At 37.2% G+C, this 18,895-nt stretch overlaps 1 protein-coding gene across 2 annotated transcripts in view; it reads right to left on the bottom strand.

The window, feature by feature from the left end:
* Positions 1–18,895, bottom strand: part of LOC132111783 (echinoderm microtubule-associated protein-like 5) — a 112,713-nt gene that overhangs the window by 51,811 nt on the left and 42,007 nt on the right. For both annotated transcript variants that reach the window (XM_059519377.1, XM_059519376.1), the window contains exons 5-15: positions 14,765–14,950; positions 14,381–14,516; positions 13,751–13,952; positions 11,000–11,137; positions 7,267–7,523; positions 6,959–7,171; positions 6,678–6,845; positions 6,093–6,199; positions 5,826–5,944; positions 370–556; positions 112–217 (exon numbers count right to left, since the gene is read on the bottom strand). In XM_059519377.1, coding sequence (XP_059375360.1) covers positions 112–217; positions 370–556; positions 5,826–5,944; positions 6,093–6,199; positions 6,678–6,845; positions 6,959–7,171; positions 7,267–7,523; positions 11,000–11,137; positions 13,751–13,952; positions 14,381–14,516; positions 14,765–14,950 — 1,819 coding nt within the window. The remainder of the gene's footprint in view (positions 1–111; positions 218–369; positions 557–5,825; positions 5,945–6,092; positions 6,200–6,677; positions 6,846–6,958; positions 7,172–7,266; positions 7,524–10,999; positions 11,138–13,750; positions 13,953–14,380; positions 14,517–14,764; positions 14,951–18,895) is intronic.

Raw genomic sequence — 18,895 nt, 5'->3', positions numbered from 1 at the left:
GACTGTGATAACGGTCAATAAACGGGACAAGGGAGGTCACATACAGGACACATCACTTAAGCCCAGTAAACAGGACAGTTGGCAACCCTAGTACTAATTAACACTGCATACCTGAGAAGTCAAGTGCACAGACCCCAAACTGGTGGAATCCTTTAAGAACAGACAATGGCTTCAAAAACTCTGTTTCCCATATATGAATAGATGAATCACGGCCCACCTGGATAAGAAACAAACACTGATGTTATTGTGCCCTGACCATAATGTGACAATAAGTTGAACTGAAGTATGTTAAGATATATTCACTAGATAAATATCTCTGCTCTGTATGATGTTGATGACACAGACAGACGTTTATGCAGCTGACTGTACCTGGCCTGTGGCTACGTAGTCTTTGATTGGGTGGATGGCCAGACAGAGGATGTCATCATCATGGCCCAGGTAAAAGCGCTGTGTGTTCTGCTGTCTGTTGTACACTACTCCCACAGCCGCCACATGATATACAATCTCACCGGTCTGAGTGTAGAAGAGGTTACTTCTGCAGTCATAGCCTCTGTAACTGAAACACACATTTACACACACATATATTAAGTAGTATGTGTATATCTCTAATAAGCATTTCCTCAACCATAGCTCACACTGTCCTAAAATAAGTCCATTTTTGTTTTACATATGGATGTACATATCTGTCTAAATGAAATTGTTTTCAAGTGAATTTGGATGTTTTAGAATTTTTTGAATCCATTTACCAAAACTATTTGCTTTGTAACATGATTAAGCCAGTAGGTGGCGACACTTGAAAGCTTTTTTTTTTATCATGAGCGAGTCACTGATTAAATCACTCAATTGACTTGTTTAAACACACACACACACACACACACACACACACAAAGTGACAAAGAAGAAGAGTGAGGAGAAATGTGACAGCTTTTTTTCACACACGGAGATGAATGATATCTGGAAATATTATAATTAAGTTTAGTTAGCAAGGGCAGAACAAATATAACTGTTAAATAGTTAAATGCTTTGTGGGTGCGACTTTTATTTTAGTCGCTTTGGTTTGAAATCCGACGACTAAATTGATCGTTGATGAACAGCAGACCTGGAAGGTTCGGGAGACGGCTGCCACAGGAAACCAGATGGACTACAGCAAAGACTTCCCTTGTTTGCTCTCTTCTCCACCAGTGGAGATGGAATCTACCACAACTCTTAATGCCTTCCTAATAGAGATGATATCGCGGCAAAGAGGGATTCTGCCAAAGAAATCACTGTGTTGCAAAGTAAAAATTGCACAGATTCGTAATGCAAATTCATCTGAATACATCTTATTGTTGCCGAAATGATGCCATACGTGCACAAACAATAAAGGGCCCCAGTGAGTAAAAATCAGTGTTGGGGAAAGTTACTTTTAAAAGTAATGCCTTACAATATTGCGTTACTCCCTAAAAAAGTAACTAAATACGTTACTTAGTTACTTTTTATGGGAAGTAATGTGTTACATTACTTTTGCGTTACTTTCACGTTACTTTTTAAATATGAGCAGGGCTTGATTGTTTTTAATATAAGAAGTTCTATTTAGAGCAAATGTAAAAGCCCTTTCACACCAAAAAGTGTCATGAATAAACCTCAGGCTGAAGGAAAAGTAAATTCACGTCTGTAGAGTAGAACACAGGAGAAGAAAGTTCAACACTCTTCAGCAATAAAAAAACAAAACAATGAAGCACAATTGTTAGTTTATCTAAAGTCATTTTTTAATTATTAGTATGGTTGAACTGGATCATTAAAGGTCAGCAGCAAAGACACTGTTAATAAAATGGGAATAGATACATTTGTGTTATTTAATTTATTTAGTTATTGCAGGTTTGCGTCATATTCTGAGTTTGCATTTCACTGTTTTGATTAATTTTGATGAATACTAAATCGGTTTTGTTTTTTTGTGAGTGGGATGAATTAATGCACATTCACATTTAGTCTAGAACTACAGTAACATGTTTACACAGCGCACACAACGCCTCCATACTTCCGATTTCTCCCAATATGGGAACAGGAGGCTTGTCAGTCAAAAAATGGGAATACCATTTTACCATACTTTTTTTAAAAAGTAACTCAGATATTTTCTTGTAAATTAAAAAGTAATGCATTACTTTACTAGTTACTTGAAAAAAGTAATCTGATTATGTAACTTGCGTTACTTGTAATGCATTACCCCCAACACTGGTAAAAATACCCAGGTATTTCTACATTTGTGACTTTTCTGTTTGAACTGACTAAACTGTTGGTGTTGTGAGCTGATTCAGTTCTCTACCACGTCTACACTGATTCGCTCAAAGGAACCGAACAGGGTCATTCATTTAGTAGTCAATTGCTGTGATACAGAAAACCCTGTATTGTTTTGAGACTGATTGTTGTGATTTGAAGTTCCCCCTCCCTGTTTGTTTATTCAGCTAGACAAAAGAGACACAAAACAACAAATTTGGGAAACATTTTATTTCATAATTTGAGGTACAAAAGGATTTCTTGATTTTATTGTGATTATCTTATATTTTTGACACTGGTTTGGTGTAATAAATTATTTTGATCCATCTGAAATAAACATTCTGGGATTTATTGAAGTTTTACTGGCTAACTGTACATTTTTGGAGGCACTGCAATAGATATTTCTACTAGTACTTTAGTGATAGAAACCATAAGTGATTTTCAGCCTAATTCTCAATCTTTCATTCAGGCTCCTGAATACACAAATACCAATAGAAGGGTTACATAAAAAATTGGATGTCTAATAAGAGACTCTGGAAAGACGCAATGAAACAGAAATGTATTTTATTTGGAGTTTATTTGTTTTTTTCATAAGATATTTTCTTATTGTGATTATTGAAAAATAAATAAATGTAAGGTAAGGACTTGGACTTTCTGTGCATTGTTGGTTGGCTGAATCTTGCGATAAAGCCATTGCACTTTAAAAGTGTTTATCAAAAGTTTTTGATAAAACATTATGAGGTCATGGATAATGCTCAGATGAATTGTTCACCATAGAAATGTATTCATAAAATGAATTCAGAAATGTCATCCATCGTACTGGAACAGTCAAAGCCGGTCCATGAACGCTCAAGGGCAAGTTTCCTTGTGTGTCTGCAACCCCAGTTATACATATGTATGAATATCAGTATCTACAATACAACAAACTAACACGATAAACAATAGCTTAAAAAGACTTTTGAACAGCTTTAAAAGCATTTGACCTTTAAAAAGCCAAAATTGATGGCAACTGTGCTATGAGTTCAACCCAGTCCAGCTTCCAGCACAACTTCCACACGTGTGAACAGTACTTTCTTCCTGCACTCCAACTTATTTCAGAGCAGCTGAAAAGTATGAGCTTGTGGCGTAAGCTAGTTTTAACAACCTTCAGTCTGCCATGTAAAGGGTGAAAAGGAAAGCAGACAGCACTGCTCCTGAGACACCTCAGCGTTGGTCACCATCTCCTCCAGAACACAGCTGGAGACTGTCAGAAAGGTCTAATAATCCAGCAGACTGTGGGGGTGTCCACATGCATCACTCTGAGCTTCGTCTGAGTCAGAGAGGCAGGCTGATCTTGAAGGTATTGGTAAAGTCAAAGAACATCAACCTGGAGACAACCTTTATAAGATGTGTGAACTGACTTCGACTGCTCTATAGTCTCTAAGGGTGACTAAGGTTCATCTTCTTCAACAAGTTCTTTTCTAGTGCCTCAGACTTTCAAGCTTGCATGTTTAATTTGATGTATTTGATGCTAACTTTAGTAAGAAATCGCTCTTTATTATATTACCGTAGTACTTGTTATTAATTGTAATCATTTACATAAGCCCCTGTCTCTGAGATACTCTGCACATCCCAGTAGAAATTGGATTTATTTTAATAACTTTGTGACTTTACAATGTACTTGAAGTGTGCACCAAGCACTAGGAAAATAGAAGTATAGGATCAGGACTCAGTTTCAAAATTCAATGACTTTGATCGGATCTGGGGAAAAACAACTGATCTTGAAATTAAAATAAATAAAATAAAATAGCATTTATTCATATATATCATTTATTGTTTTTAATGTTTTATATGTTTCTCTGAGGTCCACTCATAATATTAAATTAATATTAATATTTAAATATCAAAAATATTGAATAAATCAAATTAATTTTCAAGCATTAGTTGTCAGTTATTGTTCTTCTGGTGTTTAAAGGGTTAGTTCATCCAAAAATGAAAATTAAGTCATCCTAGTTGAAGTCATCCTAGTTGTATATGACTTTCTTCTTTCAGACGAATTCAGTTGGAGTTATTTTAAAAATGGTCTTAGATCTTTCAAGTCGTTTGATGCAACTCAGCGGGTGTTGCACTCCATTGGTCCATGTTAAGTTTAATATAAAGTGCATTCATTGAAAAAAAGTGTCTCACATGGCTTGGGGATGAACAAAGGCCTCCAGTAGCAAATCGATGCGTTTTTATAAGAAAAATATTCATATTCAAAACTTAATAATCACTTCAATTTAGCATGCGCTCACTGTAAACGAAGCAGTTCCAGGGGAATGATGTATGAGGTCAGCTTTGCGCATACGCATTTGAGTCTCGTGAACACCAACCTTTGTTAACAGGAGCATAGGAAGCAAAGCTTCCTGACTTTAGCAAAGGAAAAACGGTTATTATATCATACATATTATTGTATTATATTTGTCAACCCTCTACGCACACCTTGGCAATATAATCGCCATTGGCTAGTAAATTTTTCAGTTTACTCGCCAGACTATATATATATATATATATATATATATATATATAATTCCAATCAGCTTATCTTTGTAAAATGGCACAGCTTCTTAAATCTTAGCTTCTTAATCAGTCAGTCAAGCATTATATTATGGTATTAAGTACTATTTAATGATAGTACTTTTGTGATTAGAACTAAAACTTGGTAACCATGAATGAATGCATATTTATCATTTTAACTGAACTTAAGACTGGTGGTGATGGTTAAGATATTGTTGGTCATTCAGGGTTTTTGTAAAAAATAGTAATAGATCATATTAATTATTATTAAAAGATAATACTACGACTAATACCATACTAACAATATACAATGCACTACGGATTGATGAGCTGCTGGGTTCATGAATATTAATCACGTTGTCTGTGTTCAGTCGAACTGATTTGCTGAAATCAAAACAGGGACGGTAATAGATCAGCGCCAGCCAATGAAATTGCCATCTGCGCATTAGCTCCGCCCACTACCGGAGAAACCGGTATGTCTTCTGCTTGTTCTAAAAAGCTAGATAATTCAAAATGAACTCCTTTATTTTGACAGGAAAATACAACAAAGAATATAGTTTACATGTAGCGCGTCGATTCAGCGTGGTAAGACTCTCGCTCTCTCTCTTTGCATGTGTGAGAAACAGCGCTATCAGTAAAGCGATGGCGAGTCGTGTGCCTTCACAAAGAGTTTACAGTTCAGCAAATACAGGTGCGCTGTGCGTCCATTGAGATGAATTGAAAAGTACAGATCATTTGATGGAGAGAGAACTCTGAATCGCTCAGTCAGTGTTCAGCGAGTGAAAATGTGCTAATCTTATAATAGCCTTGAACACACACACTGGCGAGTAAAATCTAAGAATTTATTAGCCAATGGCTAACGATAGACATCATTTACTCGCATAGAGTAAAATTTTGTCGCATTTGCGAGTGATTTACTCGCAATGTAGATCGTTGTTTGTAACTGTTTTGTGTACAAACAGTACACTTGTTTATGTTTGGTAGACAGACTCCGACGATGACTGTCAATGCTGTTTGGGATCTTTTGAAGCACTTACCCATGAATAAAGTGCAACCTCAATCCACTGGCTGGAGCTCGTTCCCTTTTCTTCATAGCCATGGCACGATGCTTCTCCTTACACTGCTCTATGAGCTGAGGTAGATCTTCTTTGTAAACCTGGACCAAAAAACATCATCATAAAACTCCCCAAGCAAACAACTTTGGAGAATGTGTTAAGGAATTCAGCGATGTAAGAGAGGATCTGCCATCAGGTTTTGATGATCCTGTATTAAACAATATATTTTTTAACCATGTCATCACAGACCTGTCGTCGATAAGTAAGTTGTGTTTCCTGCTCTATTTCAGAGTCCATCTCAGGCACGTCTGACTGATCCGAGTCAGATTCCTCGCTGTGTGAGTCTACTAATGTCTCTGTAAGGCAGAGAGGGAAAAAAATCAACTCCTGTGTTGATTATGCATTCCACTCAAGTAAAACAAATAAATGATTTGACAAATTAGCCACAATTCCATTTATTATGATCTCCCGAGAAACCCTGAGAAATTTAGTCATTTTGTGAGTGCTGCCCTTCCGTTTTATAGATTTATCACTAAGAAAACTGCTGATGTCTAAGGAACAGAACTGCCAACGTGAGCTGTGAGAAATCCATTAGGAAAATGAACAGAGACATGGCAGACTTAGCAGCAACATGCAAAAGAAAAAAGTAACAAGAAAATGAAGACTCAATTTGCATCAGTAAAAAGGTGCTATGCTTATATAATCTAGCTGGTATTTAAGCAACACATCAAAATAAGTGTACTTTTTTGTAAAGCATGAAAAAAGATTATTAAAACAACTATTTATAACATATAAGATTTATAAGAATAAGAAGAATAAGAATGTAGCTCACACCTTGAGGAGCTAGATGAAGAGTTTCTTTTAACTTCCGTTCAGGGACAAACTTCCACTGGAACACTGAGTGGTCGGCTCCACCAATAGTAATCACCCATTGATAATCATGTGACCATCTGACATTGGTTATGTGTGCTGAGTGTCCTAAATATTTTTTAAACTTAGCACCTAAAGATGAAAAAAGGCAAACCGAGTAAGCATAAAAAGAATGGATGTAATAAACAGAATAGAATACAGAATGTCATTAACAAAAACATGACCAAGAATAAAAGAGGACCCACCTTTTCTTATACATGGGTACCGAAACAATTTAACTAATCCATAATCGTCTGCTGTAACTAAAACTTGACTATTGAAGTTGGCATCTACAGAGTTGATGTCATTGATATCAGAGTATTTAGGCCAGATCCCGTTCACCTCCGGCCCGAGGACACAAGTCCATGAAGACCACTGGACAAGCTTCAGTTCTTCTCTGTTGGTCGCCTCCTTGCCACCTAAACAAAAACAAAACCACAATCAGTTGGAATGATATTATCCAAAGACATAAATATGCAGAAAACCTACTGCAAAGAGAGTACAGAGCTCTTACTGGGCATCCTGTAGAAGAGCCGCCGGCAGTTGCCGTCATTGGTCTGTAGATACTTGCTGTCAGTGGACCAATCCATGTGTGTGATGAAGCTGCTGGAGCCCATGCATTCGCCTACCTTCTTATAACGCTGCACAACGCCGTAAATATCCACCGAGTTATCATTGGAGCCCACGGCTAGGTGCGCTCCATCAGGGGAGTACTTCAGCTCATGGATGGCCTCTTTACGGTCCTTAATGTGGACCACCTCCGTCATATCCCTGCAAAATGAGTACAGGTCTAACAGATTTGAATATTTGACTTATTTTAGGTTGATTTAGACCAGGGATACTTAACCTGCACAGCTTAGGGGTCACTTTTAGAAAGTACAGAGTGAGCAGTGAATAATAGAACCTGGTAATACTTACAAGATGCTTGATTTTGGTGGATACTTGACTGGTTTTAAATGTGCGGTAACCAACAATTACAACTGTCTAAGACCAGCCTCATTTTTTTATCATATTCATCAAAACAAAAAGTACTTTTTAGTTTTTAAAAGAGCCCAGGGGCGGATCTACCGGGGTGGCAAAGGGTGGCAAATGCCACCCTAAAATTAATTAAAAGTTATGGCCAATTTGAAAATTTACGAGCGCGAATCTCCAATGTCCAACTGCAGTGAATGCAGCCAGCACAAGAGGAAGACAGAGGGACAAGAGACTTTTGGAAAACTTTCTGAGTGTGCGCAAAGTGAGGGAACCAGGAGTCGCGTGGAGACACCGGAGGAAAGAGGTAAAAATTGATTATCTGTCTATCAAGAAATTAAGCTATAATGAAAGCACAGTGCTAGCATAGTTGTAATGTTGACTTTGAGATGATAAATATCAGGTTGAAGAACGTTATTTCACTAACTAATGTTACAGTGGTGTAATCTACTACGTGATACGTTACCCACTTTTAAAAAGCATGAGGATACGTAACAACTTCGTTTTGTGTCAGAACTTTCACACTTTCATTCATAAATTCACCCTGTCTGTGTGACAGGGATTGAATCGACACGGATTGAATCGCGGAATTCAAAGGAACTTGCTGTATAAAGCAGAATGTCACAGAATTCGGCCATTTTTGAATGAATAAATCAAAAATATGGCTGTACATTTAATCAAATCTCGATATGGACTAGTGTCTGTAAATAATAAAGGTCAAAGAGACTGCAATTGTTGCTCTACACGTCTCTGGGAATGAGCGCTCAATGTGTGCTCTACTACACACGCACACACACACACACACACACACACACACACTGAAGCACGCGTGGTGTTTTCAGCTCTTCACTATATTAACACATGATGCTACACATGTGCACGCCAGTGTGCTATGAGAGTATTTCAGCATTTCATATGATAAAACTATCGTCATTCATTTGTATCGTATACACAGACAGAAACTGCAATGTCTTTACGACAACCTGTCAAAATAAAATGTCAGTATAACTTGAAGAAATTTAAACAATGTTATGCTCACTGGTGAGCCTTTAAAAAGCTGTTAAAATGACCTCAACAGAATCTGTACTTTAAATTTCTGTGTTTATATCTGGTTTTGGCAACTGAGAACCTTTAATAAAACTGAAATTGTGAGAAACAAAGTTTAAAATGTGACACTGGTGTAAATCCTGCTGAATATGAAGCAGTGTTGTTGTTGTTTTTGTTTTTGTTTTTTCTTATTTTGTATATACAGTCACAGTCAAAAACAGTTTGATTCCCCTCTCACACATCTGCCACTCATCACCTTTGTCTTAACCTTAATGCCTTTCCTGTGATAATGTCCCTTACTTCTATCACACTTCTATCTCCTATTAAGTGAGATCACATTGTATGGTCACTTATTCCTTATATGAACTGTTTCAAAAGACATTGATTGCATGAGATTAAGTTTGTAAATGATAGCCTGTGCCCTTTTGTAGTGCATGCACATATACTATTGATCATCAAACTGTAACTGTGACCAAATTCAGTATATATACGTCTGCCATATGTTGCCACCCCTCAAAAAATCCTGCCCCCTTCTCGCCACCCCATCAATATTTTTCTAGATCCGCCCCTGAAAGAGCCTTTTCATTATCTGAACTGCAGTGCAAATGAGTCAAAGATGTAAGTGTGCCCATGAAGGAACAAACTTAAAAATATAGTTTAAAAACTAGGGATGTCCAGATCCGATCACGTGATCGGAAATCGGGCCCGATCGCGTGGTTTTAGACTCGATCGGAATCGGACGTTACCTCCCGATCAGGAATCGGATATATATATATATATTCTCATTAATTTTTAAACACATCTTTTGTTATGCAGTGGCACAGAGTTAGACCCTTTTGACTCCACACAGAAACAGCAACCCATGCGGCATGATATCACTTTGTTTTCAAGAGCTGGTGTGAATAAATATAGATTCAAACTCAAAGAGACATGATAGTTTGCGCATGACCTGATATTTCATTCGGACTCAGGATACAGCGAGATGAACATCACAGAGCGCTAAACTCTCATGCAGTGTGTGTTTCATTCATACTCGAAGCCGGAGCGCGCTCTCGCGCTGATATCAGGAAATTCCTAATATGGACAAAAGCGTCCAGCTATGCTGTGGTGCGCACAGGAAAACAGAAACTTATGCAAACACGGAGACAATAATATACGATCATGACAATAAATTGTTCTTCAAGTCATCTCCAGCAGGTGATAAATAAAGTATGAACAACGCAGTGCTGATTGACATAGTATTTATTACAGTATAGAAACTATTCTGCATTATTATGTGATAAACAGTGTTTGTAGTAGCCTATATTAACAAATCATTATTATTTGTTATTGTCCAGCATTTATAGATTTCTAAGCCAATTAAAAGCTAGAAATTAGAGAAAAAATAAAGTTGCCTATACTACCAGTCAGAAGTTTTTGAACAGTAAGCTTGTTAAGGTTTTTTTTTTTTTTTAAGAAGTCCCTTCTATTCACCAAGCCTGCATTTATTTGATCCAAAGTACAGCAAAACAGTAAGATTTTGAAATATTTTTACTAGCCTATTTAAAATAGCTGTTTTATATTTGAATATATTTCAAAATGTAATTTATTGAAGATCCTGGATCTGTTTTTTCGCTCTTCTTTATTCTTTTTTTTTATGTATTATAGAAGTATCGGATCGGGACTCGATATCGGCAGATACTCAAAATCAAATGACTCGGACTCGAGGACAAAAAAACCTGATCGGGACATCCCTATTAAAAACCCTGTGAAAGGTTCTCAGAAATTTACTCTTTTTCATATTTGGTTTTTTAATTTGATTGCTTTAATTTATTCCTTTAAAGCTTAACTTTTTCATCTATTATATAAATATTTATTTATTTATTTAAACAAATAGCTGAATTAATATATGAATTAATTAATTAATTAATTAATAGCTATAATTTAGTAAATATTTATTTATTTATTTGGGATATTTATCTAGGATTAAATGGGTTAAAATAACACTGTCTGTCAAAACACTTATCAAATAGTTTTTCAGTATTTATTAACCTTGATGTGGTGTGTAGGGGTCCTCTATATCCGTGGTTCTCAATTCCAGTCCTCGGGACCCCCCGCTCTGCACATATTGTTTGTATCTCTAATCACTTCAGACATTTGTTCTAAATAAGCAGTGAAAGCAGCTAAATTTGGATAGTATCCCTGCTCTAGACACTTCTGTTCTTCTCTGTTTTGTCTGTGTGCTTCACCTGACTCTCAGCACTGTGAAGGATCCGTCTTTCATGCCCAGAGCGAGGTGGATACCATCCGTGCTAACAGCAGCACAGCGTATAGGCTCCTCCATGTTGCAGCGTGCTATTAGCGCGTGATCTACGAGACTCCAGATCCTCCAATTCAAAGAGAAAAAGAGGAAGTAATGACCCATAAAGATACACAAATTAGTACCCTGAACGTTAAAGATCATGTTCTTAATAGTCTTTATCTAATCTGAGCTTAATACACTCACTGAGGAAAACTCTATTGCTCAGAGGTTTCACTATAGCTCATGACACATGAAGTGTCAATTACTGTCAATTTTCTGTTCAACCTGCAGGACGATTCAGAAGTAATTCCTTGTGAAAATGTATTGCGGTTAACGGTCCAATTGTAGTATGATTAAGATACTATTATAGTTTTTATTAATAGTTTTAGTCTTTTTGTTGTGTGTTATTTCTTTTTGTCTATATAGTTTTAACTCATTTTTATTTCTTTGGCAGCTAGCTAAAATAAAATGAGTTTAATTTTTATAAATATTTTATTTCAGTTAATACATATATATATATATATATATATTTTATAGTTTTAGTTTTACTTTTAGCTAATTATAATAACCCTAGCACAATGTGGACTTGTAGTGTACTATTTTTAAAAAGCTGTACTTGCAGATAATAAAATATTAATTAAATAAAAAGGCACTTAAGCATAGTTAAGAGTTCTTTCATGACTGTTTATTACCACACTTAAGAGTACTTTAAAAAGTGCACTGTCGAATTAAAAGTTAAAAATCAATTAAAAAAGTTAGTTAAAAATAAAATTAATTTAAATTAAAATGTTTATCAATACATTTGGCAGTACGCTTAAACCATATTTCAAAGACAATAGAAGTAATTCTAAAAATTACAAATAGAGATAAAATTAAGTGGGTAAAAGAAAAACACTCAAAAATGCAGCTAATTGCATTTAGTAACAATTTAAACAACATTACATGTTCATTTAATTGCAATTAACAGTTTGCACTTAAAGGGTTAGTTCACCGATAAATGAAAATGATGTAATTAATAACTTACCCTCATGTCGTTCCAAACCCGTGAGACCTCCGTTTATCTTCAGAACACAGTTTAAGATATTTTAGATTTAGTCCGAGAGCTCTCAGTCGCTCCATTGAAGCTGTGTGTACGGTATACTGTCCATATCAAGAAAGGTAAAAAAAAACATCATCAAAGTAGTCCATGTGACATCAGAGGGTCAGTTAGAATTTGTTGAAAGCATAGAAAATACATTTTGGTACAAAAATAGCAAAAACTACGACTTTATTCAGGATTGTCTTCTCTTCCGTGTCTGTTGTGAGAGAGTTCAAAACAAAGCAGTTTGTGATATCCGGTTTGCGAACGAATCACTCGATGTAACCGGATCTTCTTGAACCAGTTCACCAAATCAAACTGAATCGTTTGAAAAGGTTCTCATCTCCAATGCGCATTAATCCACAAATGACTTAAGCTGTTAACTTTTTTAATGTGGATGACACTCCCTCTGAGTTAAAACAAACCAATATCCCGGAGTAATTCATTTACTCAAACAGTACACTGACTGAACTGCTGTGACGAGAGAACTGAAGATGAACACAGAGCCAAGCCAGATAACGAACGAAATAATGACTCGTTCTTGAGTCAAGAACCGGTTGCATCGGTTTTTGGATCACCAGTAGTGATGGGATGTTTGGTTCTTTTCCGCGAACCGATTCTTCTGGACATTTCGATTCAATAAACCGGTTGAAGAAAATGGTTCACCGGTTCTTTTGCGCTCGACGTAATGACATCATTGGCGATGATTGCCCTTGAAAGTCTATGGTTTAACTGGGCTCATAACACTAGCACAGAATCAGTTCAGAATCAATCACCAAAAGAATCAGTTCGATTCAGACACTCTTTGTGTCAGTCTGCTTCACGCTGAATCACACATGCAGTATCATCAGCTCCTAGGTTCTCGAATCGGACGCGTCCGACAGAAACGGTACTTGACTCGTGAACGAGTCATTATCTGGCTCGGCTTTGTGTTCATCTTCAGTTCTCTCTTCATAGCAGTTCAGTCAGTGTACTGTTTGAGTAAATGAATTACTCCGGGATATTGGTTTGTTTGAACTCAGAGGGAGTGTCAGCCACATTAAAAAAGTTAACAGCTTAAGTCATTTGTGGATTAATGTGTATTGGAGACGAGAACCGTTTAAAACGATTCAGTTCGATTTGGTGACCTGGTTCAAAAAGATCCGGTTACATCGAGTGATTCGTTTGCGAACCAGATATCACAAACTGCTTTGTTTTGAACTCGCTCACAACAGACATGGAAGAGAAGACAATGCTGAATAAAGATTTTTCTATTTTTGGACCATAATATATTTTAGATGATTAAAAATATTCTAACTGACCCTCTGATGTCACATGGACTACTGTGAAGATGTTTTTCTTACCTTTCTTGATATGGACAGTACACCGTACACACAGTTTCAATGGAGGGACTGAGAGCTCTCCGACTAAATCTAAAATATCTTAAACTGTGTTCCGAAGATAAACGGAGGTCTCACGGGTTTGGAACGACATGAGTGGGTGAGTTATTAATAACATAATTAAGATTTTTGGTGAACTAACCCTTTAAGTGCATTTTTCTAAGTTATATTATTTCATTAAAGAGATCTTTTGTAATTCTGAGTGATTCAGATGTGGTATTAGTTTATTTTCGCCTCTTACCGAACAGAACGGTCATCACTGCCGGTCATGGCGAGAGGTTTGGTAGGATGAACCGCCAAGGCCCACAGCTCGCCCTCACAATGACCTTGCATGATGAGGAAGGGCTTGGTGCGATCGTGCACCACCACCTCAAAAATCTCACTGTCCTGCGTCCCCACAAGAATATGATCCCCTCTCCAGCACACACTACGCACTGACAGGCCTGCACAGATCCATCACGTAAACACTGAGTAAGCAAATGAAAGGAATCGTGGAAGTAAACAGACATACTGAAGGATGCACACTGTAGACCGTCAAGGATGGAGAGGGTGCTTGATAACACATAAAGACATCTGGGATCGGTGACAAACAGGGGTAAGAGCTATGGATATAACACAGGGCGGACAGCCTGCATGAAGAACTCGGACCACTACAACGCACCTCTTGAATTTTCACCTCTAGCTACTGATGAGTCAGAGGAAAAGAAAGTAAAAGAGGAAAAGAGATAGAGCTCCGTTAGAGACAAAGGACTTTTGCATTGTGGGATCCTGACATTTAACAACAAAAGATAAATGGCAACTTAATTGATCAAACAAAATATATGTCAGTGTAGAGTAATGCATTCTGGGAGTTTGTAGAGGCTTGACTCACCCTTATATCCCTGGTCTGTTTCCCTGAGGTCAATGACGGTGATGGGTTTGAAGTTCAGGTCCCATAACCGGATGCAGCCATCCCTACCTCCAGTGGCAAAGCCTTCTTCACATGCATTCATGCTGAAAATACCAGACTACACACACACAGAGAGAGAGAGAGGCTCTGAGAGGCTGAACGTCACTGACAACTAAAACAATTAGAGAATGGAAAGTCTCACACTTTCACTGCAGTGCTGGCACTAAGGGTCAAATAAAATTGAAAAAGATGTGCAGACTTTAAAGGGTTCACATCGTGAAATAAATAAACAATTAAAGCAGATATCTATGTGACTCAGGACAGAGGTCATTCTGGTGACGCTGTGAAAAACATTCCCTCACTTACCCCATGAGCCCCTTGAACTGTCCGGATTAAATTGATTCCCTTCCAGACATAGATGTCTCCATTCAAGGCACCTGAATATGTGATCTCGTCTCTCGCACAGGCCAGGCAGAGAATAGTCTGAAGGTCTCCTGTCTTCCCAAACACGCCACGCTTAGGGGTCAGTGCGTTCCCACAAAGACTCCAAAACTGAGGACAGAGAGTCATTCATAAACATAAATGGGGCCATACTTACTAACATTTTGCACCAGCACAAACCCTCTTTTGCCATTAAAGGGGTAATAAACTGCCTTTGTTTTTATTTTGTACTGTTCTCTGAGGTCCACTTATAATGTTATCAAAAACATCAACATTTAGAAGTAATAGGCTACTTTCTGTCCTGTTTTGACCCCCCTCATCAGAATGCTCTGTTTGAATCGGTGTGATGGATTGTAGACTCAGAAGTTAACGCCCACTGCTATGATTGGCTAACTGTTGTATGTGTTTGACAGCCTGCATCCTCCACAGATGAGCGCTGCTGTGATTTAGGTTAAAAGCACATAAATACATATCAAAGATCTGTAATAACAGACAAAGCAATAGTGACCAAACTCTTATTGACGTGGCACCACACCACGTTGTCTTCTGAGCATCTTTATCGTTTGGTTTCTGCGTAGACCTTCACTTTGCCTCTCTTGTTATTTACCTACTACATGTGCGAATCAGTGGGCGGGGCTAAACAGACAGTGATGTAGAAGCAGGCGTTGATCTTTTTCTGTGGAGGCAGAGTTTAACCAAACCATTGTGTCATAAAGTGTCACATTCCACAAGCTGTCATTTTGACAGACTGGCTTCAGTATAAGCTGTTTTAGAATAAAGAGAAAGTTTTGAGTTTTGAAATGTACAGGTTGTTTTTCTAGTACAATAACCTCTTATGTCAAAAGATCAAGGGAATTTTGATTTCTCAGCTCATGACCCCTTTTAAAAAACTACTGGTCTGGACTTACTGAAAACTCACAGTGAAACTTTAGAGTTTTTCTTGCAAACGCAAAATTAGTATTTAGTATTTGAAGTAATCACACAACATGATTTTCAAAGGTTTGTGGTAGTCACCTTACCAGTATTTGCGACATTATTTAATGCCCAAAAAGCATGTCCCATTTTGAGCTTGACATGACTATCATAGTTGTTCATTTGCTCTGCTCAGATTGCTTCAGTCATTATGGAACTGATTTGGCTGCGTCTTTGTTCTTTAATGTGTGCATTGTCAGTAGATCAATAACAGAACTTTTCAATCCCAACTGCACTTTTATAGGAATGTGGTCTCATGCGAATTTTCCCTGTTTAGTGAATCTGTTCCCTTGGCCTCATAATATAGTAGTACAAGCTGGTGCACATAATTTAGGTTTGGAATCCAGTGACCATATGGTAATATATCACCTAAAGATTTGTATAGCTGACAATTGCTGTTTCCTGTAGCAATTTGTTGTAGCAAATAGCCTATTGAAAGGCCTTACAAAATAAATTGTGTGACAGCTTAATATTGCAAAAGCACAGCAGCATACATAAAGGTGCACTTCTCTTCACAAGCTCGATAAATTTCCTTGCGATCATTGAGAACACATCGCAAGCTCACAAACATACTAATGCAAACACTTGTTAAACACATCATTAAAATGCACAGGCATGATCTTAGTTCAGAACAAACACAGAAAGCTCCCACAGCCAGCGCATAAAAATTGTTTCATTGATTCAGCTGTGTGTGTGTGTGTGTGTGTGTGTGTGTGTGTGTGTGTGTGTGTGTGTGTGTGTGTGTGTGTGTGTGTGTGTGTGTGTGTGTGAGAGAGAGAGAGACACCTCAGAGCTCTATTTCATGAGGTCACAGCTCCTATTTAAGAGAATGGCAGGGTCAATTCTGTGCATGACCTCAACCTCATCCTCAGCGGCCTCCTGCAAAAAAACCTGAGTCGTCAAAGACGGTCAGATATAGTCTTCAGAACAGTATATTCTGAATGTGATAATATTTGAAAAAAAAAAAACTAACTTTTAGATTCTTCACACTCACTGTGAATAATTCTCCGAAATCTGAAAAAAATCCCTATTTATTCAGTCTAATCCCATATAACATATTGTTCCTTTCATGAAACAGGAAACTATGGCAGATGGGCTTTAGGACACTAATAAAGCACACTGTATGATTACACAGAATATAGTCATTTATTAACCCTTGTGAAGAATAACTATACTTTTAAAAAGATTGTTTATTAATGAAATAGTACACTATAATACAAAATAGAATATACAAACTGTAAACGAAATTTAATGTTTTTGGGCATTTAATTGCATGTTAATCTCAAATGGATAATAGGTTAAATTTACATTAAATGCAATTTGCTAAACTTTACAGTGCTTTTTGGGACCACATAAGTTGGACTTAAGTACATCCCTATATTTAATTTTATAATTACTTCTATTGTCTTTAAAATATAGTTAAAGTGAACTATTTCTTTAGAATTTATAATAGAATTCATAATAAACTAAAATTGAGCTTTATGCAATTTATATGAAACTTTTATGTCATGTATTTAAATATATTGGTAATTCTACGTTTGTAATGATACAGTTGCAATTAAGTACATCTGAAATGAATTAACTTTAAATGTAATATCAAACAACTATGGAAGTCCGTTTCCACCACTGACGTAATTAGGTAACAAGGTAATTACTTTTTATCTCTCAATTCTTACTTTTTTTCTCGCAATTGCCAGTTTCCTTTGAACAATTCTGACTTTTTTTCTCTTTTTCTATAAAGTCAAATTCTGAGGGGAAAAAAAGACGTGCGTTTTATAAGGCGAAAGTCGGTAACCCATACTTGGAATTGGTGTTCTACATTTAACCCATCCAAGTGCACACACACAGCAGTGAGAAGTGAACACACCATGAACACACACCCAGAGCAGTGGGCAGATATAGATCCAGCGCCTGGGGAGCAACCGGGGGTTCAGTGCCTTGCTCAAGGGCATTTCAGCCATGGGTAATGAGGGTGGAAGAGAGCGCTGTTCATTCAATTCCTGCCAGCACAGAGACTCGAACCGACAACCTTCTGGTAACTAGTCCGGCTCTCTAACCATTAGGTGCCCGAGAGAAAAAAGTCTGAATTGTAAGTTAATGTCTCACGGTTCTGACTTTTTTTCTCAGAGTTGCGTGATATAAACTTGTAGTTCTTTTTTTTTTTCCTTCAGAATTGCAAGATGTAAACTCGAAATTGAGAGAAAAAAGTCAGAATTGTGAGATAAAAAGTCGCAATTACCTTTTTTAATTTATTTTTTACTCTGTGGAAGAAACAGGCTTCCATTATTAGAAAAAAACCAACAACATTATTTAAAAGTGTACTTTTCAAAATATATACCATTATGAACTGAAACATTAAGTATATATACATAAAAATGGCAATACCAAAAAGTTTTATTTTTACATTTTTTAAAATGGTGAATTTCTGTCAATCACAATTTACTCTAAATTTAGCAGGATTTTTTTCAGGAAAGCCATAGCATCTGGCAAAAAGCTGCCTGAAAGAGAATGAAAAGATGAAAAAGCAGTCACTGGCCCATTAGCAACCTTGCACTGGGGCAGACGGTACAGTTCCAGACAGCCAGGCTGCATTACATCAGCCAGATTCAGAGCCCCAGTGAATCACAGGCTCCTGTGTTTCTGCAGGTCTGTTCTCTAGTAAAGCTTTAATATAATCAAAATGAGTCAGTGCTATTCATCTGCCAAGACTCCATTAGAGGTAGACTGCCTTCATCCTGAGGCACGTCCTCCTCCCGTGTTTTTGCTCCTGCTTGTGTGGCAAGCCACTCCGAATCCAGCACATCTATACTAATCAAACAGCTTTAAAGTCACTAAGACAGCTATAATTATCATACAGCGAGAATGAAAAGGATAATTAGTCCAGGGTGACCCACTACACGTTAATCTAGTTAGATCTAATTTTGTGGTGTGCAGCTCCTGTCACATCTCGGATACCTAAACCACTGTTGTGAAGGCTGTGTTGTAAATATGGTGGTTCAGTTGGCCCTATGGGTGAAGCTATGATTATGTTGTGTGGTGGGAGGCAGTGAGTGGGATTCGAGCAGGCTGCCTCAGTTTGCTCCA

This window comes from Carassius carassius, chromosome 31 (assembly GCF_963082965.1).
Source record: "Carassius carassius chromosome 31, fCarCar2.1, whole genome shotgun sequence".
NCBI lineage: Eukaryota > Metazoa > Chordata > Actinopteri > Cypriniformes > Cyprinidae > Carassius > Carassius carassius.
The sequence above is the reverse complement of the archived record's forward strand: the minus strand, read 5'-3'. Positions and strand labels throughout refer to the sequence as shown.